We start from the raw sequence: 26,031 nt of genomic DNA, 5'->3' as shown, positions 1-26,031 counted from the left end.
GAAACAGTATTCTTTTAGTAACATCACAAATTTGTAGGATAATTTTCTCAAGATTTTTACCGCGTAAAATTTGTTAAAAAAATTCGTTAAATTTTAGTATAATAAAGTACAATTTTAAGTCGCTAAGGCTTACCATTAATTTTTATTTATTTTTTTTTGTTGACGGTGTTACGCATTTTTTTCATACAAAGCATGATCAAAATATAGCAAGGTAGAACCGTTCTCTCAATTTGTCGGCCATGATTTTTTTTTGAAGTTTGCCAACATTTTAAAATCATATAAAATTGAAAATAAAAAAATGAAATTGTTGTTGCTTGAGATTGAAAATGAAAATGTGTGTGTGAGTTTGTGAGTAAATTTAAAAATTAAATTGTTTGGAAACGTCAAGAATTTTAAAAGTAACTCTCAGCGGTTCTACCTTACTATATTTTTATCATGATACAAAGTATGTTCGACCGTTTTTTTGAAAGAGAAGCAAATGAGCAGCACTTTCCACTCGCACTTTATTATACTCAATTAGAATGAGTTACAAAACTGCAAACCAAATTTTTTTCTGCAGATTCTAATTAAAAAGTTTGAAATTTTGGTGAAACATTGCAGAATTAATTTTTATAGTTTTTTGCACAAAGTTGGAAATTTGATATCATATGGGTTTTGTTAGGAAAAGAGCTTTACTTTAATAAAATAAATAATAAACATTACATAAAGTAAGCAAAAACAGCCAAAACATACTAAAATGTCGAGTCCTAATTTTTTTTGGTCACAGCATGTATTCCCCGATTCGAGTCACAGGTATTCAGATTAGAAAATATTAACTGTTCATGGAGAAAATTACGATCATATACAACATCACTTAAAACTCCTTCATAGGCATGCCATTTTAATGAGCTGTTAAGGCGTCGAAACACCGAATACGGGACAAATACAGGACATTAAAAGAAATACAGAACATTTGGCGTCCCGTATAAAATAAATAAATTACCAGGACGGATGGTCACCGTAAGCATAACACAAGCTCTGTAAATAGTTCCTAGTAGGGTGCCATAGACGCGGACACCCGAACAGCAGAGCCCTCGCCAAAGCACGTCAAGAAACATCTATACGAACTGATGGACAAAGTCCAGAGGTTTATAAAAGAACCTCTGGATCCGAAAGCATACCGGCAGGCCATAAACGGCATTCACAGGGTGTCGGTCTCAACCTACATCGACTCCCGACATGTGAATGCCGAACCACCCGACGTGGACGGGAGACTCGCACCACAATAGCCTAACTTCGCTCTGGCTATTGCCGCAGGCTAACCTCGTACCAGAACACAGTGAACGCAGATGTACGCAACTGCATTGGAGCCCCGGCAAACGGAGAGCCGCCACATGACTCACGGCACCTCTTCGCATGTTCCCAAAATCCCACCCAGCTAACGCCCTTCTCCCTATGGACAAACCCCGTGGAACCTGCGCACTTCCTGGGTCTCCCGTTAGCTGAGCCTGACGACAACGTTTGATGGACAAGCCGATCAGAGCGAGGTTGAGTAGCCGCAACAACAACAACAACAGAACAGTATCAGCTGAGCAGTTGCAACAGTGTGACAAACTTTTATAATCAGGGCTATCACTGAATCCACCGTAGTCAAATTGTTTGTGAACTCTACGAAAGTGCTATCACTGAATGTAACAAAGCCATTTGGTCAAGAAGCCAAGTGTTGCGTGTGTTCTGCAACATAAACTATCTCAACCTATACCTACAACCCATATGCAGCGCAGCTGAGTATCTAATACAGCGATGAGCAGAGAGAGCTCTTACTCTGCACGCGCCTATACAAAATGTATAGAAAGCTTGAAAGAGCTTTGGCCGCGGGCAAGGCAGTGCCCATAACCGATCTAATACTGTCACCGCCTGACCAGTCGCGTTCGATGTACGCGTATTTGGGTGGATTGGTGTGAATGTTCGATGTCCAAGTAGTTGAAATAGAAAGTTCGAAGAGGGACGTGTCAAGCCGATCGGCTCGTTTGTGGGTTGTGAAGGAGGATTTTTTTTTTGTTAAACCTAGATACGATCACCAGCTTAGTAACAAAATTAATAGAAAAATCAGTTGGTGAAGGCAGTTTAAAGTGCGGAGGCATTAATATTCAGCTTGTTGTTTAGCAATAAACAGTTAAGGGTACAGTTCAAAAATAAAAGACAATTTATTATAATAGTTGCTAGCCGAATACCGTCAGCCACCGGGACATTCAGCAGTCCAAAAGAAACTACTATTCCCGCCTTGTTTGAGGTAAGCACGCATTTTCGATTACATTTATTGATTCTGACATATGTACGAATTGCCCTAAATAAATTGGCATAAAGTGAAAAATAGGGGGATGATGAAATGGACATGCGTATTTTCAATAGAATAAAAATAAGTTATCTAAAGTAAGTTGAGACGGAATTTTACAAAGGAAAAAAGGATATAAATGATACACCTAAGCTACTAACATAAAATAAGCTGGCCTAATAGGCATAGATTATGAGGATGGGGTGAGCAGGAGGGCAAACGTATGCACAAACAAAAAAACACATGAGCATAGAAGTGTGGATTCCAAATTTATTGTGGTAAATTCGGGTTTTTTATTTGGACCAGTGTACAAGAGCTGCGACATCGCTCATCCCACGGATACGTATTCATATATGGGCATAAATCGAACAGCAACCATAAGGAATACTGGAAGTCGTACACACCCACATACATACCGGAGAAGTGGCTTGGATTCGGTTGAGCTGCTGCAGAGACTAAAGCCCAGCTGGAAGAAAAGGGGAAAATCTGGAAACTGGATAGAGAATTTGGTTCGACAGGAGCGAACATATTTCTACTCGCCCATTATTTCCAGCGCTGTTCCTCCTACCTGCGCTCGCCCTTGACTCGTTGGAGTGAACGAGCGCGATTTCGCCGTTGCACCGGCTGTAGGCACTACATTCGCTATCCTTATTATTTTTGTTATCTCGATTTACTTTTTTGTCTTGCACAAACGCAATTAGCGCTAGCAGTAGAAAGCTTATTCCCTTTCTTTTGTTTCTAAGCTGTGATATGCACTGGATTAGCTCTTTACGCTACTATTTCAAATTGAGGATTTTTCACCATGTTTAAGCTAAGTGTTTTTTGCCTTTCGCGCTGAATTGTAATAACGTTTAATCAAACTTAAACTTTAAATATTTTAATGTTTAAGTTATGCCTTTTTCGGTATAACTTCCTTTTACCTCTTTGCTGAATTTTAAAACCATTTACTCGGAATTCATAATTGGATTATATTTAGTATTTTTAAGTTATATCGTTTTATTAGTAATTATTTTTCTTACTGTTTAAGCGACTTAAGCATTTCCCGCATAAACCAAGTGCAGCGAACACACACACGCACTTGTATTGCACTTCCGTCCAAAACCAAGTGCAGCGAACACGCACTTGTGTTTAAAAGTAATTCGCTCGTTCTTAATTGGGTATGCATTTTTTCTGTAATTCTCAAATATCTCTTCGCTGAACTTTGTGAAGGATAAGTCGCTGACATTTTCAGCTATGGTCAACGCTCAACCAGCTTGGCTATCACTTTAAGCATCGCTCCCACTCCACTCCCGGAGTAATTTTTGGTATCCATGAATGCATTCCTGAATAAATCCAAGCTCATTGCACAGCAGCCTACTGCAGCTAGAGCATGACTCCTCCAATGGAGTCCCCCAATTGATACATGGTGAAAGGGTAACATCTTGCGCAACCGCCTCATCAGCCTGCCCGCATATCTCACTATCTCCCTCCCTCTCACTCTCGCATAGCAGGCATATGGAATGCGTGGTTGGCTTGATGTGCACCTATACACCATTCGGACTCATTGAGCTCGATACATAAACATGGCAAATCGAGCTGAACGAGCCCGAATGGTGTATAGGTGCACATCAAGCCAACCACGCACTCCATATGCCTGCTATGCGAGAGTGAGATATGCGGGCAGGCTGATGAAGCGGTAGCGCAAGATGTGACCCTTTTACCATGTATCAATTGGGGGACTCCGTAGGCTGCTGTGCAATGAACTGGGATTTATTCAGGGATGCATTCATGCAGAGCCCCAGTGGGGCTTGTAAGCCGTAGCTTACTACCATACCAAAAATTACTCCGGGAGTGGAATGGGAGCGATGCTTAAAGCACCGTGTGATACCCAAGCTGGTTGAGCGTTGACCATCGTGATAAGCCAAGCAGGTTTAGCGTTGACCATTGTGATGACCCAAGCTGGGTTAGCATTGACCATTGTGATGAGCCAAGCTGGGTTAGCATTGACCATGCTGGAATAGCTTTTTCGCTGAATTTCAATTCCATCTGTTCCCACCCCACGAATGAATTATCTTTGGTAATTTTAAGTTATGCTTTCCTCATATAATTTTGGTTAGAGTTTCACCACTGAATTCTGTAGAAAAAAAAAAATTTATTTTTTTAAGTAATTGATATTTATAATCGCTATTTGCACTACGTAACCTTCAGCATTTTTAGTCAAGCATTGTCAAAAAATTATTAAAAATATATAAGTGCAAAACTGTAACATATGCCTTAATTTACATTTTTGTCTGCTGGTTTTATTATTGTTGTTGGATTGACTTCAAATCTTTATGAGAGAGGGAGTAGGCGTGTACCAATAAGAATATACAACAAAAGTATGAATGTCGTTAGAACTTGGGAAGATAGCGGTGGCTGAAATAAAAAGTGTTACATGTTACAGTTTTGCTCGACATTGTACTTACGCTTTTAACCGCCTGCCAAAAAGGAGGTTACCAATTCGTCGGAATTATTTCTATTTCGATAATTTTTTTTTATAGGAAAGATGGTATCTCATGCATGGTCCCATACTAATCTGATTTAGTTCCGATCACTGGGTACTGAAGAAACTTACGGTACTCCTAAGTTTTTATGAGTATTGAATCTGTTTTTTTGTTTAAAAGTTAGTTATACATGTTATCCATCTGGGTAGAGAATTTGGTTCGACAGGAGCGAACATAAAGGGTGAACACACCAAAACTGCGACGCTTAGAAATTACTACCAGAAACAAACTAGAAGGCTTTGAAATTATTTGTTCTTGTATTATATAACTTGGAAGTTTAGATGTTATTAAAATGTCAAAATATTAGTTATTATTTGCTCCATATGCAAGTGATCGGTATTTTCATCGCACACGCGCCACCATTTCTGCACGACTGCATCATCGACTTTACGCGATGCGCACAACTACTATGTTTTGCACTCTTCAATATTTTTCACTGTTTCAACTGTTTTCTGCAAGATTTATTTGACAATTGGCCAATATTCCCCAATAGGACGTGGCTCTGGGCTATTGGGTAGATTGCAGTCGTGAGGTACAAAATTGATGTTATTTGCATTATACCACGGCAATGTGTCCTTGGCATAGTGGCAGGTTGCCATGTCCGCCTAGAACAGTGGCCTACTCCTTATCTGTTGATAAACGACTGAAACGCCTTTTGAGGCACTCATCCCGATAAACTTGATCATTCATTGTCCCGGATGGGAAAAAGGGCTACTCTTACGGCCACAGGATCAAATAGCTTGCCAAACCATGTGGTTTTTTGGAAATTCGGACTTCATTTTCAGCTTACAACTTTCAGGGGCATCTTGACGACTTGCACCAGTATACAAATCTTGACCTGCAATATATTTTGAATTTTTATAGCAGTAGGTTTCGTAGTCCATAACAATGCAGTTTTATTTTTTAATTTAGAATTCATACATCTTCCGAATGCAGGATTTCGCTGTAACATTCTACTTTGCGCCTCGGTCTGGCGCTGTTTGAGCTGTAGAACATCTCAATGAAGCTTTCCGCTTTACCTTTGGACGAAAAACTGCGATCTGCGTACGGGTTTTGCAACATAACGCGACACAATCTTCGGATTTCGCGAAAACGCACTGAGAACCTTCCGAGCACTGTTTTTATCACTTTGACCATGCTAACCCCCGCTCCCTGGTTTTCTCGTAACTGCCAGGCCTTATTTGTACCGATTAAAACCCTGCAAACTGTCGAATAGTGTAATCTTTAATTTTTGAGCAATTTTACGTGTACTTAAGGCCGGATCATTTATAAACTCGTACAAAATGGTTTGTCTCGTTTCTAACTCGGTTGCCATTTTTAACTCAACTAGGAATCAAATTCAAATGAAATTTCTTCTACGTCCAACTAAGGCCATGTGGTCAGCTTATGGTGTTTGAATTTCAAGATATCGAATTCGTTTTGGGTAAGTTATAAGCTTCCCAAAGTGTCGCAGTTTTGGTGTGTTCACCCTTTATTTCTACTCGCCCATTATTTCCAGCGCCGTTCCTCCTACCTGCGCTCGCCGTTGACTCGTTGGAGTGAAAGAGCTCGATTTCGCCGTTGCACCGGCTGTAGGCACTACATTCGCTGTCTTTATTATTTTTCTTATCTCGATTTACTTTTTTATCTTGCACAAACGCAATTAGCGCTAGCAGTAGAAACCGTATTCCCTTTATTTTCTTTCTAAGCTGTGATATGCACTGGATTAGCACTTTACACTACTATATCAAATTGAGGATTTTTCACCATGTTTAAGCTAAGTTTTTTTCGCCTTTCGCGCTGAATTCTAATATCTTTTAATCAAACTTAAAACTTTAAATATTTTAATGTTTAAGTTATGCCTTTTTCGGTATAACTTCCTTTACCCTCTTTGCTGAATTTAACCACTTACTCGGAATTCATAATTAGATTATATTTAGTATTTTTGAGTTATATCGTTTTATTACTAATTATTTTTCTTACCTTTTTCGCTGAATTTCAATTCCATCTGTTCCCACCTGACGAATGAATTATCTTTGGTAATTTTAAGTTATACTTTCCTCATGTAATTTTGGTTAGAGTTTCACCACTGAATTCTGTAGAAAAAAAAATATTTTTTTAAAGTAATTGATTTTTAGAATCGCTATTTGAACTACGTAACCTTCAGCATTTTTAGTCTCTGATCCCGGCACATAAGCGCCCGTCAGTTTTTTTTGTTCCCGGTAGATTTTCTATTTCTCATTAAGAAATTAACGTAAAATTATTATTCGTATTACCACGTGCTTTTTCACCGATGTTCATTTCACCACGTGTAGTTTTGTATTGCCTTGTTTTTTGTGGGCATTCAAACATACTAAAGTTCCACTAAGGCTCCGATTTTTTTGGTTATATTTTTTGTTAAACAAATTTTAGTGTAATAGCTTCAGTTTTTATTCACCGGTTTTTGTCCTGCGGGTAGACGTAGTCGCGTGGAACTGATCGCTGACTCGCTACTAATCCACTAGTACTAATGAGTGAACTCGATTAAGAATCATTTCCATTCAGCATTTAGCATCACTGAATTATATATGTATGTAATTTTTTTGGCATTTGCTCTCCCGATGCTGGTACCAACGTCCACGGAGTGAACCGGTTAGTGACATTTCAGTGAACTATTCATATTATTATAGCTAAACATACATATGCACATATACTAGTTTTTTTTGCAACCGTATGAACAAAAAAAACGGGGAGATAACCTGTACTTAGGTGTACTAGTTTATGCAAAATTAATAAATATCTAAAGGTTACCATAAAGTAGGTTTAAGTTAGATATACGTGTGTCATAGTAGCACAGAGTTTTCACCTTTGGAATATATATCCACTAGTAGTTTAGCGGAATAGTATAGTGGGTAGTTGATCACTATGAAGGACGGGCGACTGACTTGACATGACGATTTGACGTACGAACTACGGCCAGGAAAGGGAACTCCACTCGCGTGGTCGGAGCCTCAGTGGAGTTCAAGGCTGTTGTCTCTTAACACACAGATGGGGTGGGATGGCTCCACCTGACAGGACAGTCTTCTACCGCTATCTCTGAATCTGTTTCTCTATAGTTACGTGTCTTATTTCTTTTCCCAGGCATGATATTGTTTTTTTGTTGGTGGCCGACGAGCTCAAGCCGGGCTGCCAGTATGCCTAACCTGCCACCGCTCCCTCCCAGAACAAGCAGAACCACAACAATGGCACCCAACGTGCAATAGCTCAACATCGTTTCTTTATAGATTTCGTAAATTACCTGTACTATCCATTTAAATCTGCTTACTCTTCTTTATCTTTTCTACTTCGATCAATTTTCTTTTTTTTCTTCTTCGGACAGTGTAGGCTTCTATTGGACAGCTTCACCTAGGCTCGGACCATGGTGAATGTGTATAGTAGATAACAGGGGGGTAGGTATGTTGATCTTGCCTTGGGAGTACCTTTACGAACTTTCAAAAGTTTGAACAAGAGATATCCTAATGCAAGACAACAGATGTTTCAATCAAATACTTTATTTGTTTCTATATAGAAGCCGATGGCAGGCTACCCATGAGTAGGTTGCGGCAACTGGCTCTTGTGAGGTTTGCTACACGGTTTCAAGGGGGTATGGGGTAGTTTATATTAATTTAAATTGGACGCGTTCGCAGCTACAAAGGCCCAGGTCAATTATAGCTTGAAGGGGCGCCTCTAACCGAATGGGGAATTTATATGACATTGACTTGAACCGATACAGTCCGAGGGCACCCCACACCAATACTATTATCCTACAAAAAAAGGAAAAGGTTTGAAGGTAAAGTTCACGTATTTATTCTTTTACTAAGTGCACCTATTAAAGGAATATAAGATTGCCGTAACATATTTTTTTTTCTTCTATTTATCCCTAATTATACTTTCTTTATATTTTACCTGAGTTTATGAATTATCACGTTTATTATTATTTTGCTTTTTTTTATCTACATATGTATATACATACGTAGGTACATATATATATATTTTTTTTATTTATTTTTTTTTCTTTTCTTTGCGTTTGGTGAAGGTGGTTTATTAGTTAAGATATTTCTGAAGTGAAAAAAGGGATATACATACATACTGGCACATACACATGCATAAACGCTTATGGCTCAGTTATGCATACTTAGTAATACTTCTGCTTAAACTTGTACCACATGGCCAACACAAAGCTGATTATACTCCACATAGCGCATGCAATCTGGCATCTTCATCAGCTGTCTTTGAGCTGTCATTTTATTCTGGATTTTTCATTAATAGTAAAATGCCGATTAGCGTATGAGCAAATAAATTTCAGCAATCAGTGATTCTTTTGGTGATATTAAAAACTAATTTCCGCAAACTTGGATGCAGTCTTTTCTTGACTTTTTACTCCTAAACGTTCTTCGCATCTACAAACGACGGCAGAAATCAAGAAGAATCCGTCGCTGGGCAGTTCACCCAATCAATAAGGACCGAAGACCCAACGGGTACTTCATCAAAGTTTTCCTGAAAGCCAAGGAGGAAGATGATAAGTTGTTCGGTTTGGCCAGGATGAGGCGTACAATATACGACATGCTTCTGAATTTGGTGGGCCAATTCCTTCAAAACCCCAAGCAGCAAATTAGGCCCGAAGAGCGTCTAGCAATAACAATAATATATATATATTTATATTTATATATTCATTTATTTATTTAATATTATATTGAAACCATTAGTGCATTAAGATGTAATCTTTACTTGCACAATGATACAAACAAATTGCAAAAAATAAAATAAAAAGTACAGATAATAATTAATATTACAATATAGATTAAGGTAATGTATACGTTGAATTACAAATCATATATTCTAAAATAAAACAAAGGTAAGCTTATTCACTATTCTTGATCACGCTTGGAAGAAAAAAAGTTAAATACGAGTTTTTGAAGTTGCCTATGTGCAACGCGTTCTTCAAGGACAGTGGAAGGGAGTTCCAGAGCCTTACCGCATTAATAAAAAACAGTCTTGAAGTGCATAAATTGTTAATGTAAGTAAAAACCTATTTTTACACATTCCAGGGATTGAATAAATGTATTGTAAGTTATTTTTAGTTTTTTTAAACCAAATACAATTGAAACCAATCATTCAAATCCTCTCACATTGCACATTTGTAGTTTACTATAATGTTTTACTTCTTTAATAATCGGTGTAATTATTGCTTCCATACACAAATTGGGTAAAACTACTGTACGCAATATTGTGTATGTGAGGTGATATGGACCGCTTTGTCCCCGACATACCTCAGCGAACCGACTACATCACAATACGTGCACATTGCGCGAGATTTCCTGAAGCTCTGGAATATGCCAAATTGTGTCGGAGCTGTCGATGGGAAACATATTGCCATCACATGCCCCAACAATTCAGGGTCATTATACTACAACTATAGAAAATTTTTAGCATAGTACTTATGGCTACCTGTGATGCAAAATATACTTTTACTTCTGCTTATATTGGAAGTTACGGTGGACAAAGCGATGGAGGTAACATAGATTTTACAACTTTTGACATTTACTGACTTTATTTAAATTTAAAGGTGTTTTCCAACAAGCCGCTTTTGGACGCTCACTCCTTCAAAACCGTTTGCCTTTACCTCCAAAAACTCCTTTGTGGAATGGCTCCAGGCTGGATTTCCCTCATTTTTTTGTTGGCGATGCAGCATTCCCTTTAAAGGAAAATTTAATGCGGCCGTATCCAGGGACTCAACTACTGCAAAGCAAAACCATTTTTAATTATCGACTATCGCGAGCCCGTCGAGTTATTGAAAATAGCTTTGGAATTTTGACTGCTCGCTGTCGTATTTTGCGTAAAACAATTGAATGTTCCCCGGATAATAGTGAGAAAATTGTTTTAGGATGCCTCGTCCTCCACAACTTCATCATGCTAAATGACCATCAACGTTGGTATTGTCCTGATGACTTTGTTGATACGGACAACGCGGACGAATCCTCAGAAAATGGACGATGGCGTCTTGATCTAGAGAACTCAGGAGGTCCATTACCATCGATTACATCATCTCGGCGAAACGACTACGACTGCATTCCGTCTCAGAGATGTCTTAGCAGATTATTTACAAAATCAAGGGGCAGTTCCATTTCAAATGAACAGATAAGTTAGTATCAATTATTTTATTAAACTTTTATTTATATTCTAAAAATTCAATATATTTTTGATTGCAGATTTCTAAGCTAAAGCTGAAGCGTCGGGCAAAGCTATGTTTTCGCAAGATATGGAAAGTTTTTTATTCAAATTTATTTTCGATAATTTTTTATAAAAATATAGTTCATACTACACCAAAAAACAACAAAATAAAATCTATAAACTTTGTGCAAAACTCAGGAAAATTTAATAAATTTGCAACTTTTTATTTAGATTTTTTAGAAAAATTAAAAGTATGCAGTTTTACGAGTAAAGCCCATTCAATTCTAGTATAACAAAGTGCAAGGTTAAAGATTTTTTTTTAGTGAAAGGTGCTGCTCATTTTCTCCATACAATAAATAATTATTAATTATAATTGTCGATCATACTTTATATGGAAGAACCGGCGTGAAAAAATTGCCAAAAATTAACCCGATTTTCTAGCAACTTCAACCTTGCACTTTGTTATACTAGAATTGAATGGACTTTAAAACTGCATACTTTTAATTTTACTGAAAAATCTAAATAAAAAGTTGCAAATTTATTGAATTTTCCTGAGTTTTGCACAAAGTTTATAGATTTTATTTTTATGTTTTTTTGGTGTAGTATGAACTATATTTGAAATTTTGATGAGAATTTTTTTAAGTTTGAGTTAAGTTTTAATTTTTGTGAACATCGTGCAATTTTTTAAATTTTTATTTCTGTGGTTTCTGTTATACATAGATCGCACTATATTTTAAATGAAAATTCTTAAAAATAAATCAACATAAGCTGCAAATAATATCATTTTGAAATTTGTTGCAAATGATATGTCCGATACTGTATTTAGTAAACTTTAGTAAACGCTTTTAGACCTTTATGAATCCCTCAATTATTAAAGTATTATTAAATTTACACTATTTGCTGTGTAGTACTTTGAAATACATATGTATCTACATACATAAAATTTAAAGCTGAAATACAAAGACCATATATTTAAAACGTTATAAAAATACTTTTATTTATATTAGGTACAAAACAAATTACAAGACAAGAATTCATATATGTAAGTAAATGAAATACGTACATGTATGTATATACAGTTACCCACAAAATAATAGGAGTGCGATCTTTTGATCATTTTTGAGATTTTTTTTTGGTTGAAGGTGTTTCGCATTTTTTCCATACAAAGTATGTTCGACTCTTTCTCTTATATGGAAGACACTGCCATCAAAAAAAAAAAATTCTCAAAAATCACCGGGCTTTTTTACCAACTTGAGACTTGCACTTCGTTACACTAGAATTAAATGGGCTATAAATCTGCATACCAAAATTGTTAAAATTCTGATTAAAAAGTTTGAAATTTTGGTTAAATTTGTATACAAAGTTTTAAATTCGACTTTACATGGTGTTTGTTGAATAACACGCTACACTTTTATAAACAAATAATATTTAAATAAACAAAAAAGAAATAGTCAAAACTGGTCAAAAGATCGCACTCTATTATTTTGCGGATAACAAACAAAACAATAAACGTTACAAATTAACTTTACTTCAGGTACCGTTTTTTTTTTTTAAGAAAATACATTACTACTTCATTTACATACATAACAATGCAAAGCATTTAAAAACATTATGTTAACAACATTTCAATAACCTGTAAAGTATTGTGAAAATCGTGTTGATAAACGTTTTGGTTACTTTGTTAGCAGTTCGAAAAAAATCTAAAATAGCGAGCAAAAATGAGCAAATAGTATTTTTTCGTACAATATTCATAATGTTTGTTGTAGAATGAACTTTGTATGTTTTGCTTTATAGTTTTTGGAAATATTTGTTCACTTGAAATTCGCGATAGGGCCGATTATGAATATTGTACAAAAAAGACTGTATTACGATTTGACATTAGTCGTCAGGCTCTAATTTTAATGCCATCCCAGCATTTGTGATTATTTGGATCGCTTTCGCCTGCTTCCTTTCATTCATCCCGCCAATAGATGCTACAATCATCTGGCCAAACGACCGCAAAGTTTTGTTCTCCGCCAATCGGTCCTTCTCTCCGTCGTCACTCTGATCCCGCCGCTTTCTTTTTTTAAATATATTAGGCGTCGACGCCACGGGATCGCCTGAATATCTTTCAGGGTACCCTTCTTCGTTCTCATCTGCCAACGGAAGCAGAAGCGGCGATTGCGGAGATTGCTCAGACAGCGTGCTTTCATAGCTTGTGTCCAGAATATTTATAGTGCATCGAGTGCTGAAAATCGGGCATTCTATCAGTAACTATACTAAAGTAAAAGAAACTAAACTACTTACGGTCTTGGCGCTATGAACGGCTTAAGGAAAGCCATATTGGTTGAGAAGTGCCAGGTCGGCTGCGAAGCCGCCGCACTTCCTGACGGGGCGTCAAGCTTCCGCAATTCGCGGGTATATCGCTCACGTAGTGAAATCCAGCGCTTGGTACACTGCTCTTCTAAAAACGTAAAAGGATATTGTTCATACAACTCCAATTTAGGATTTTTACACAAGCCTGTCGCGCCAAGCTCCCGCGATATTGCAGCCCAAGCCGCCAACTTCTTTGCTGGCAACCTGGAGCCCACGCAGGTTTTATTGTACAGGACTTCATTGTCACGCACCAAGTCAATCGTCAATCAACCGCTCCTCGTCAATCATTCTGAAAATGACAAAAGTATCATTTAATAAACGAAAATTTAGCTTTTATTAAACAAATAATGCTTACTTTTTGTCAAAATCCAAAAAAGCGCCAAGCGTCTGTGCTTGATTAAATGTCAAGTGTGTGAAGAGAATTGTCAAAATCAAGTAAACAAACGCAAGTGGCATCACTAATATTAAATCTCACTTGGACTTTCCGTAGAAAATCAAAATTCAACAGACTTGCAAGTAAAGTTATGTTCGATTAGGTGTTGGCTAATCACTTTTACAGAAAATTCATTAAACAGAATCGTTATGTGACACTTCTCAAGTCAAGTCAAGTGAAGACAAGTATGCATAACTGAGCCATTATAGGTACAATTGATTGAAGTTTTTCAATTTTGTTGTTTCTTTGTTTCTTTGCTAAAGATAAATACTTAGATTTTAATTGAATCACTGAATACTGAAGAATATTTGGATTTTTGGTTGATTTGTTTGTGGAATTTTTCACTTTTTTGGCGACTGCGTTCGGAAATTTTACTAAAAAAAATAATAATAATAATAATAATATCCGCGGTTAGCGTCGAATTAGTTTTTTTTTACGAGTGAATGGAGAATCGTGAGAATAGTGAAGATACGCGGAGGACAGGCTTGGGAATTATAGCATGTGATAGGAGAGTTACTCGTAGCATTGCTAGAGCACTTGAAAACCAGGTTGTAGGATCCATATCAACGCAAATCGATACAGGTATCGAACATGCAATAGATTTTCTCCCAACGGATTTTTTCAATCGTTGCTCGGCCAGAGTATTTGGGCGGTTGAGTACAGAGGTAGAACCGCGACCAGGCTGTAACATCACGAACAAAATAATAATAAACACGTCCGATAACTCACTGAGTTTCTCAAGAAAGTTGGAGGGGGTGTTAGAAATGTCGGAAGAAGAAACGGAGCGTAATGACATGGTTGAAGGTGCCGTGGGCGGAGAACGAACTCAAGCTACACAGGAGGCCGGAGTTGGAAGTCAGGGTGTTGCAGCTGAACCCATGACAGACCGTGTTGACCAGTTAGGGCAGATGATGACGCTAATAATGCAACAAAACCGTGCCATGGACAAATGCATGGACGAGATGAGAAAGATGAGGACAGACGTTTCACAGCTTAGTCACAGAGTTGCGGACGTAGAGGCATCGATGCATGCCCCTTTTGCTCCCCCTGCCCCGCCAACAACGTCAACACCAGGTCAAGATAGAGAGGGAGATAACAATATAGATAGAACAGGGCCCATAAGTTCAGAACGATACGTTAATAGGAAAAAGGTATATTTGGATCGCTTGGAACGAATGAGGGACCAATATAAACTTCCTTTCGAACAATTGTTTGCTGACTTCCACTGCTTGGTGACCGGGAATGCGCTAAAATGGTATTGGCAGATCCTGGAAGATCACGCAGAGGACAAAGACTTCGGCTATTTTGAATTAAAGTCTGAATTAGTGTCTCAGTTCAAATCAGCAGATTCGGATTATGAAGTAATTAAAGAGATAATGCAGAGAAAAAAAAATTCACAGGAAACGTTCGAAGAATTCTATTCCGAGGTCCATGACCTCACATTCCCTCCCAGAAAGAAAATCCCCGAAGCCGAGCTTGTGAAAATAATCAAAGGAAACCTTAAGCCATATTTGGCAAATTTGACCTTTGCAACTAGAACAGAGACATTAGCAGAACTCAAGAGTGAGTGCAAGCGAGCTGAAAAATTAATTAAAGAAAACAGAACCAGAAACAGGATAGTAAGCGAATTAGGGGCTAGAGATTGCAAATGGGAAAAAGAAAGTGAGTTGGCAGAAAACATAAGGTTGGAAGCTCTTAATAGAGATAGCAGGAATCGCAAAAAGTATTGGTAGCGTGCCTGGTACCGCCAATCCTCGTGAACCGTCAAAATCCAAGTCCACATCCTTTAATCCCAATCCTCATGGTGGTAGTATGTCCCAAATTGTTAGTAGCGTCCTAAGTCAAATGTTTTGCTCTTCACCCTTCCACCTCATGTTATGCTTCGCTTGTGGGATGCCGGTGGAGTTCTACATAAAGAACCTGGCAGAAGCAGCAAAGGATAACAAATGTAAATCGTTGTTCCATAGTATGAAATGTTTTGCTTGTGGTGATGATGCGTCATTTTGTGTTTTCAAGCCCGTGGCGGAAAACCGGGCCCTGGCGGAGATGGCCGGGCACTCTACCCAGAATCAGAAGCCCCCGGAAACTTAGGTAATAGTAAAGAAGAAGTCAGAAAGTAAAGATTTTGAGGCATCAGGGTGTAAGGAATGAAAATTGTAAAGTTGATAGCTAGGGAGAATCTGTTTTTGTTCGAAAATTTTGCACGAGAGAAAAAAGTAAGATGATGAAGTTAGGAAGAGAATTTTTATGGAAGAGGTGACATCTAAGCGGAAGGGTAGGAGTTACAGAAAGATCCAAAAGATGAGGGAAAAACATCGAACGCTTTGAAGAATACGGCAAAAAATCGTTGCCACTATAGTGACCCTCAAAGGTGATAATCTTTTTTTGCGCGCACGAACATTGGCGGGCACGAGGTCCTGGCATTGTTAGATTCGGAAGCATGTGCCAGCTGCCTTAGCAAAGGAGCAACAAGGTTTCTAAAGGGAATGGAAGACCGTATAACGCATCTTGACGGGCAGAACATCCGCACCGCAAACGGTGGCGAGACGCTAGTAGTGGGCGTGATAACACTTCCGATCATTTGGGATGGAATAACAAAGGAATTAGAATTCCTTATAGTGCGCTAACTCAAGAAGTGTACTTAGGAATTGATTTTTGGCGTGTCTTCCAAATGAACGTAGTTAGTAAAGGAATTAATGAACGCACACGTGATATGGTTGTTTCAGAGCTCGCACCACCCGAGTGTGACCTCACATTTGATGCGCTGCAGCACACCCTTTCTACAGCGCATAATTATGTGTTAGAAAAAGTGAAATCCGAATTTCCATCATTCGCCCAGTTTGGGTTAGGTAGGACTGATATAGAGGAGCAAGTGATCGAAATAGTGGATGAAAATGTTCCCGTCAAACAAAGACACTACCCGATCTCACCTGCTATTCAGAAGCTAGTATTTGCCGAATTAGATAGAATGTTCAGCATGGGCGTTATTGAAGAAAGTAATAGCAGCTGGAGCTCGCCAGTTTCACTTGTCATCAAAGGAACAAAAAACCGGCTGTGCTTGGAAGCCAGGAAGGTGAATGAACGGACTATTAAAGACGCATATCCCTTGCCCCATATAGGTGGAATACTTAGCAGGCTGCAGGACACGCACTTCATTTCAGCTATTGACCTAAAAGATGCCTTTTGGCAAATCCCTTTAGAAGAAAATCTAGGGAGAAAACAGCATTCACCGTACCTGGCAGGCCACTATACCAGTTTACAGTTATGCCATTCGGACTATGTAACGCTGTTCAACGTATGTGTCGTCTTATGGACAAGGTCCTTCCGACCGCTTTACGTGAATATGTGTTTCTTTACCTAGATGATTGGTTAGTTTGTTCTGTAGATTTTGAGTCGCACATGTTAATATTGGAAAAGGTCGCTAAGAGTTTGCGTGACGCGAAACTCACGATAAATGTAGAGAAAAGCAAGTTCTGTTTCAAAGAGGCTCGTTATTTAGGTTACGTGGTGGGCGGCGGTTGCATACGTACAGATGCCAACAAAGTTGCAGCGATGAGAGATTTTCCGCAACCAAAGAGCCCGAAGCAGCTCAGGCGGTTTCTGGGCCTGAAAGGGTGGTACCGACGTTTTATTAAAAATTACGCAACCATTGTAGCACCGCTGCAAGACCTTCTCACCAAAGAGAAAATCAAAAGGTTTGACATGACGGACGAAGCTATTGAGGCGTTTGAGCAACTGAAGCAAAGTCTTATTTCCGCAGCGGTTTTGGTGCACCCGGAGTACCATTAACGTTTTTACATTTAATGCGACGCTTCGACGGACGGAGTGGGCGGGGTACTTTTTCAGTTGGACAAGGACGGAAACGAGCGACCGATCGCGTATATGTCGGCGAAGCTGCACGAGGCCCAACGAAACTATAGTGTGACAGAGTTAGAATGCTATGCAGCAGTGCTCAGTGTGAAGCGTTTTCGACCATATGTGGAGGGCCTGCCCTTCACAATTCTAATAGACCACGCTAGCCTTAAATGGTTAATGGGTTAGAAGGACCTAAGCGGTAGACTGGCTAGGTGGAGTCTGAAGCTGCAAGCTTTTAATTTCGATATCCAACACCGCAAGGGAGCACAAAACGTAGTACCCGACACATTCTCACGAATGGATGTTGAGGAAATCAGGTTGGCAGACCGGATAATGGACGTGTGCCTTGACTCACCTTATTTCAAGAGTGCCGAGTACGAAGAACTAAAACAGACCATTACCACGAGACAAGACAAACTACCCGAACTGTGCGTATCGGACGGATATATATACGAACGGACTCAATTTAATAGAGATGAGCTTCAAGAGGACCATACCTGGAATCTTTGGGTGCCTTCCGAGCTGAGGTTGGATTTGGTGGAAGCGGCACATCACTCACCTTCTGCAGGCCACGGTGGAGTCCACAAGACGATTGCCCGTTTGCGTGAGAAGTATTACTGACAGGTTAAGAATTGCGACGTATGCAAAACGATAAGACCCATTATAATTTTCAAAAGCCGCCAATGGGCAAACAACAAATAACTGAGCGACTTTTCCAACGTCTTTACGTCGATTTTATGGGACCCTATCCTCGTATAAAGGATGGAAATGTGTTTATGTTTGTATGTCTAGACCATTTCTCCAAATTTGTTTTCCTTAAGCCTATGCCTCGAGCGATAGCTGCAAAAGTAGTACAGTTCCTCGAAAGAGAGGTTTTTCATGTTTTCGGAGTTCTGGAGTTTGTACATTCGGACAATGGCAAACAGTTCGTATCAGAGGTGTTCACCTCTTTCTTGGACAAGTACGGTACGAGGCATATACGAACCGCTTTCTACTCCTCACAAGCAAATGCTGACCAGCGAGTAAATAGGTCGGTATTGCAAATGATAAGGGCTTATATTGGTGAAACTCAGAAAAATTGGGACCAATGTGTCAGGGATGCAGCTTTCCCATTAAGGAGCGTAGTACACTCTGCCACAGAGGAGTCCCCTTACTTTACTGTATACGGAATGCCTATGGTGAAGGACGGCGGATCATATGCAATCTTACGAAGACTGGGGTCGATCAAAGATGTAGAGTGTAGAGTAGAATTACGAGAAGATAAACAGCAACTGATTAGGAGTAAGGTCTTTGACTCCCTGAAGCGAGCGTATGCTAGGGGCGAGAAAATCTACAACACCAGGGCGAAAGAGGTTAAATCCAAAATGGACAGGTGGTATACCGCCGAAATTTTAATTTAATTTTTTATGGGCGACACTCCTGGAAAGAGCATAGGGGTATACCACGCCAAAGATACCTTTGTTGCCTTTTTCGTTTAGTGATCTTAGTGCAGTTCTAGATATTCGCTTGTTATTATTGTTGAAGGTGTCTTAGCGTGCATTTACGTGTATGTCTTTCTTAACGTAGATTCTTGTGTATTATTATTAATTTATTTGGATTTTGTATGTATTTATTTATTTATTTATTTATCTCTACACACGTATATGTTTATTTAGTTATTTATATTTGGTTATCTACCTGACGATTGGTATAGTTACCAGCAACTGTGATATAGTTTTATGGCCTTATTCATAAAAAAGAAAGTAGCGTTAAAAAAGTTTATAAACTGAAAAATGTATAAAAACGTCATTTTATAAAGCTCTTTAAACCTACTTTATTTTTTATGAATAAGGCCATTAGGATAGATACCTGTGATAAAAATTATGACTTCCGACTGTGATGTAGTAATAATAGCGCATGACTGTGATATGGCTTAAAACAAGTTTTCATTAACATGGTATGTAGGAGTAAGTCTACTTATAAGAATGCGAGTCTGTGATATGGCATGTATGTAGTAGTGATGCCCAGTGATAGGTGGGGAATATTAGCAACTGAAATCACAGGGCTGGATGGCAAAGGAACTCAACAGTAGAGATGTGCCCGGCCTTGGGCATGGGTCGACGCCACACGTCGGGTGCAGGATAAGAATGTTGGCAGGCTACGTTAGGAACTCCTTTACGCACACGCTCCATGATGCAGCCACCATCGGCGGGTGTGAGCCTGTAACGAAGCCATTTGGTCAAGAAGCCAAGTGTTTGTTTGTGCGTGTATTCTGCAACCTAAACTATCTCAACCTATACCTACAACCCATATGCAGCGCAGCTGAGTATCTAATACAGCGACGAGCAGAGAGAGCTCTTCCTCTGCACGCGCCTATACAAAATGTATAGAAAGCTTGAAAGAGCTTTGGCCGCGGGCAAGACTGTGCCCATAACCGATCTAATTCTGTCACCGCCTGACCAGTCGCGTTCGATGTACGCGTATTTGGTGTGAATGTTCGATGTCCAACTAGTTGAAATAGAAAGTTCGAAGAGGGACGTGTCAAACCGAACGGCTCGTTTGTGGGTTGTGAAGGAGGATTTTTTTTGTTAAACCTAGATACGATCACCAGCTTAGTAACAAAATTAATAGAAAAATCACAGTTGGTGAAGGCAGTTTAAAGTGCGGAGGTATTAATATTCAGCTTGTTGTTTAGCAATAAACAGTTAGGGGTACTGAATACCGTCAGCCACCGGGACATTCAGCAGTCCAAAAGAAACTACTATTCCCGCCTTGTTCGGGGTAAGCAGGCCTTTTTGATTACATTTATTGATTGTGACGCGTGTAAGAATTGTCCTAAATAAATTGGCATAAGGTGAAAAACAGGAAGATGATGTAATGGACATGCGGGTTTTTATTAGAACAAAAATAAGTTAACTAAAGTAGATTGACTCAACTAAAGTAAATTGAGACGTAATTTTACAAAGGAAAAAATGATATAAATGATACACCTAAGCTGCTAACATAAAATAAGCTGGCCTAATAGGCATAGACTATGAGGATGGGGTGAACAGGAGGGCAAACGTATGCATAAACAAAATAAAATGCAACACTTGAGCATAGATGTGTGGATTCCAAATTTATTGTGGTAAGGTAGCACATAGGACCTCGGGTTTTTTTTGGACCAGTGTACAAGAGCTGCGACATCGCTCATCCCACGGATACGTATTCATATATGGGCATAAATCGAACAGCACCCATAAGAAATACTGGAAAGCGTACACACCCACATACACCCGATTTACATGATTCAAGTACTTGAAAGCAATTCTTGCTCATTCTCTTTTGTGTATTCTATTTGCTTTTACACGTTTCAATTCTGTTGTATTCAAGTTTTTGGTTCTTTAAATGGGAAGCAACTAAAATGCGAAAAGCAAAGCAAGAAAGTTGAAACGACTTGACGGTACAGACGCATGTGTACTCGTCCCTTTTCTTCTCACCCCCTCTCTTCCACATGCGAGCAGAATTGAATTCAATACTTGAACTGTGTAAAAGCAGTCACACATACAGGAGTAGTGGCTTGGATTCGGTTAAATTATTATTCGTATTGCCTTGTTTTTTATGGGCTTTCAAACATAGTAAAGTTCCACTTAGGTTCCGATTTTTTTGGTTATATTTTTTGTTAAACAAATTTTAGTGTAATAGCTTCAGTTTTTATTCACCGCTTTTTGTCCTGCGGGTAGACGTAGTCGCGTGGAACTGATCGCTGACTCGCCACTAATCCACTAGTACTAATGTGTGAACTCGATTAAGAATCATTTCCATTCAACACTTATCATGACTGAATTATATATGCATATATGTATGTAAATAGTTGTCCCTCCCACAGCTTGGGTTTTTTGGCGTTTGCTCTCCCGATGCTGGTACCACGGAGTGAACAGGTGAGTGACATTTCAGTGAACTATTCATATTATTATAGCTAAACATACATATGCACATATACTAGTTTTTTTTTGCAACCGTACGAACAAAAGAAAACGGGGAGATAACCTGTACTAAGGTGTACTAGTATATGCAAAATTAATAGATATCTAAAGGACGGGCTACTGACTTGACATGACGATTTGACGTACGAACTACGGTCAATAAAGGGAACTCCACTCGCGTGATCGTAGCCTCAGTGGAGTTCAAGGCTGTCTCTTTACACACAGATGGGGTGGGATGTCTCCACCTGACAGGACAGTCTTCTAACGCTATCTCTGAATCTGTTTCTCTATAGTTACGTGTCTATTTCTTTTCCCAGGCATGATATTGTTTTTTTGTTGGTGGCTGAGGGTTGGAAGTTGTGGCAAGGACCACACCTATGGCCGACGAGCTCAAGCCGGGCTGCCAGCATGCCTAACCTGGCACCGCTCCCTCCCAGAACAAGCAGAACCACAACATGAATTCGAATAGCTACGAACGAAGCATATACTTTTAATTCCTTCCTTTTTTTAGCTATGATTTAGTGATCGAGTTTTTGTATATTTCACGAAAATCGGAATACAATGGATTCAGTGATGGCCCCGATTACCACGAATGCGACGTTCAATAATAAGGTTACATTTTCTTACATACATCGTCATTTAGCATAACCTAGGACAGCATGTACTTACCTTTTTACAAGCCGATTAGAGCGAGGTTGACTAGCCGCTACAACAACAACAACAACAGAACAGTATCGGCTGAGCAGTTGCAACAGTGTGGCAAACTTTTATAATCAGGGCTATCACTGAATCCACCGTAGTCAAATTGTTTGTGAACTCTACGAAAATGCTTTCACTGAATTCGAATAGCTACGAACGAAGCATATACTTATAATTTATAAAACGGAATACGATGCATTCAGTGATTAGCACGAATGCGACGTTCAATAATAAAGTTACATTTTCTTACATACATCGTCATTTAGCATAACCAAGGACAGCATGTACTTACGTTTTTAACCGCCTGCCAAAAAGGAGGTTATCAATTCGTCGGAATTATTTCTATTTCGATCATTTTTTTTTTTATAGGAAAGATGGTACCTCATGAATGGTCCCATACTAATCTGATTTAGTTCCGATCACTGGGTACTGAAGAAACTAACGGTACTTCTAAGTTTTTATGAGTATTGAATCTATTTTTTTGCTTAAAAGTTAGTTATACATATTATCCATCTCGGTATTATTTTGTGCATTTACTTTTTTAACTCTTGTCATCTATTTTGAGGAAGCAGTATAAGTGAATTGGGGTCACTATGCAATGATAACATATCCAGTACATAGCTCAGACAGTTACGGATTAAAAATAATTGTCTGTTTAAAAATTTATTTAAAAAACATAACTCATGCTAATTAATTGTATTTAAAATAGTGTGTATGTCTTTTAATGCTGCTTCAAGGTTGTGAACAAATTCTTTTCCATCACGCTGTTGTTCGTAAGACGATACTATCGCACCACAATAGCCATCCTGTATTGAATATCTGTTATAATAAGTGTCTATTAGTATCGCGATCTTTGCACCCATACTATAGCTTACCCAATACCCAATCCATCCGCAACTACAGGACCAAATGAGCCCGCCAGCAAAGCATTTGAAGATAATGTTGATGTACTGATTATGTTGTGATTGATTTTTGCATATGCTTCGCTGTCATATATTTGTGGTAAACGTTTACCATGTACTAAAGCTTGGTGTTTTAAGGCAAACAAGTGTCTATCGAAGCCTTGCCCCATGGCAGCCTCTTTCACTAACTTGTTATGCACTTCGGAACACCGTTTAATAGAACTATATAATTCTTTTGATTCAAGATTCTTACTTTGGCTTTGCATAAGGCTCTCACAAAATTCTTTTGTTGCCATGGTGCACGGTCGCACAGTCTCAGTACGACCATGTCGAAACGCAGCCGTGCTACACGATTCATAAGTGCCAACATAACCGTTAAATGCACGTTTGTATGCAATTTGAAAAGAAAGTTGCATTATCGCATCAGGACTTAAGCCGTGCTGTTTGCATAAAACCTTGTTTATCTGCGGATAACGAAGCATGTCTATATTAAGCCGCTTCATTAATTGGTTATTAGTAAAAACCGTTTTCTCTACCGCACTTTTTATTAGTTCATCTGTCTTTAGTGTGATTGACCTTACGGCATTTGTGTCTCCCGCATTGCCTAACTCCAAACTAGGACTTGCAAAAGGATTTTCGGTTGTTTCTTTATATATTTCATTAAAATATCTCAAGACCGCAACACCATCGCCCCAAGAATGTTCGAAATTTAATGCAGCTGTACCATCCGCGCTTACTATTAGTGACACAGACTTATCGAACCAGCTAAAATAATAAGTATAAAAAAAACACATTTAGATTGCTGTTATAAAAGGCAATTTATATACATATGTATGTAGTTCTGTAGTATGAGCTACTATTGGGCGGAGAGTAAGAGCAGGGCTCGTATCGTCCTATACGATATCGTATTACTCGTCACGTAAAAACACATTTTTCAGTTTGTGACCTACGTGAGCATACTCACTAGCCCATTCAGTTTATACAACGTATCACGTAATTTTCTTCCGTATAGTTTTCGATCCGTGAACAGATGTTACCATTCGAGCCCAGGTAATGTATACGCCAAAAACGTAGTCTAGACTCTAGTCCTTAATTGAAAATATAAATCCCATACCATCCAATTCTGATCGTCTCTTGCTTATAAGTCTCAAGTCCTTAGAAGCTCGTAGGTCTATACTGTGTCTGTTCTTTACCCATTATATCACAACTGGAGTCATTTATTGTCCTTACGTGTTGGAAAGGATTCGATTTAATGTTTCCCAGCGATCTCTTCGGAACTTCTACCCTTTTTATGTGGATAACTTTAAAACTAAGTACGCCAGTAATGCCCCCATTACTAGCGCTTTGCGTCAATTGAATTCCCTTATTAGTAATGCTGATCTGGATTTTCCCTTTCAAGGATTGCTTTTTTGAATCTTCTGAATTCTGTATTATAGTTTTATTGAAATATATATAAAATGTATATTAATAGTTTGTACTAAGTTACAATTGTTCATAGTCTGTAAGGATTGAAATTCATAGACTTAAATAAATAAATAAATAAAAAAAAGCGAATCCGGTAAGAACTGGGCGATACCGGACATTGCGATTAAGCCCGCTCCATGGGTCATACTAGAAATTTAAGCCAATAAAATTGCTCCTTACGTTCAATCCTTTTTTTTTTTGAATTCAATTACAAAATAATATTGGCAAATAAGGTATAAGTAAAAAAATCTTACTGCTTATTTAAATCTCTTGGAAAATATTTGTTTAACGAATTCTATTTCTTTCCTTTAATAATTATAGCAGCCAAACCAGCTTATAAGTCTACAAAAGAATGTTAATAACTTTCTTGATCTATGTATGAAATTTAATTTAAGTCAGGGTTTAAGACAACAAAAATTTAAGCCTCAATATCCTTTTTACTGCTTTGAAATTACCTTACCGATTTTTTCCATCTCCAGCAAGTAGGTGCTTTAGCAATGGTACAAAATTTTCTTCATTATAAACGGGATCATCTGGAGTATCGAAACATAAGCAAAATAGCGCCGAATCCACTTCCGTTTCAATTAAACGTTTGTTTTCTGCTCCCAAATTCTCGATTAAATGCTGCCGCACGGTGGCCCATTCATCTCGGTTGATAGATGTCAAAACACCAATGGGCACGGGAGACGGTCCGGCCTGTTTATCCAAATTTAAAGCGGCATTTAAACGACGCATAATCACTCTAGGTTGTTCTATGTTGCCATCTTTGTCCAACACATCTACAGAATACATGTTTCCTCCACGCATAACCAATATATGTTTTGAGTTTTCATGCTGCACCAACCAATCTTTTCCTTTCCCTGGTATTCTAGATACTCCAAACAATCTGCTATACTGACTCATATCCAATGGAAAAGCCTTAAAAGCATATGCTGCATAGGTGGCTACATTACGCGGCACGAGTCGCACTAAATTCCGAAAACCTTGGGTGTCACTTTTCTTTGCATTCAAATGGTAAATCTCGGGTTCTAAGAGATCTGCTTGTAATGAACGCCAAAATCTCATAGAACTTATCACTAAGTTTGTGGCACGCACAAGCTGATTTTGATATTCATTTCTCTTGTCATGCTTCATTATGAGCAAAGGATTATAGTTAAGTGGTAATGGGCTCCGATCGCTCAGGTACATGTCAAACCTATATTTGAAAAGGGGATAGTAAAAAATATATACTGTGTTTTAGTATACTATAAGCATGTTCGAGCTCAAAAAACATACGACGCCCTGCGACCAAGAAAAAAACTTCCCGTTCGGCGACGTGATTTTCATAGAGAGATACATGTGCATATATTACATATATAATGGTCTAGCACGCCAA

At 38.6% G+C, this 26,031-nt stretch overlaps 1 protein-coding gene and 1 pseudogene across 1 annotated transcript; one reads left to right on the top strand and one right to left on the bottom strand.

Annotated features, from left to right (window-relative positions):
- Positions 1-9,699: 9,699 nt before the first annotated feature.
- On the top strand, positions 9,700-11,143 carry LOC118753524 (annotated as a pseudogene).
- An 11,761-nt stretch (positions 11,144-22,904) lies between these two features.
- On the bottom strand, positions 22,905-25,851 carry LOC118753525 (carnitine O-palmitoyltransferase 2, mitochondrial-like; the record flags this gene model as incomplete). The annotated part of the gene is given in 3 exon segments (XM_036488401.1): positions 22,905-23,109; positions 23,166-23,957; positions 25,117-25,851. Coding segments are annotated over 3 exon segments (1,660 nt in total), but the record flags the coding sequence as incomplete, so codon positions are not given.
- Between the last annotated feature and the right edge of the window lie 180 nt (positions 25,852-26,031).

The sequence above is a fragment of the Rhagoletis pomonella genome, unplaced genomic scaffold (genome assembly GCF_013731165.1).
Source record: "Rhagoletis pomonella isolate Grant_MI unplaced genomic scaffold, Rhpom_1.0 Rhpom_scaffold_02573, whole genome shotgun sequence".
In the NCBI taxonomy this organism is placed as follows: Eukaryota; Metazoa; Arthropoda; class Insecta; order Diptera; family Tephritidae; genus Rhagoletis; species Rhagoletis pomonella.
The sequence above is the reverse complement of the archived record's forward strand: the minus strand, read 5'-3'. Positions and strand labels throughout refer to the sequence as shown.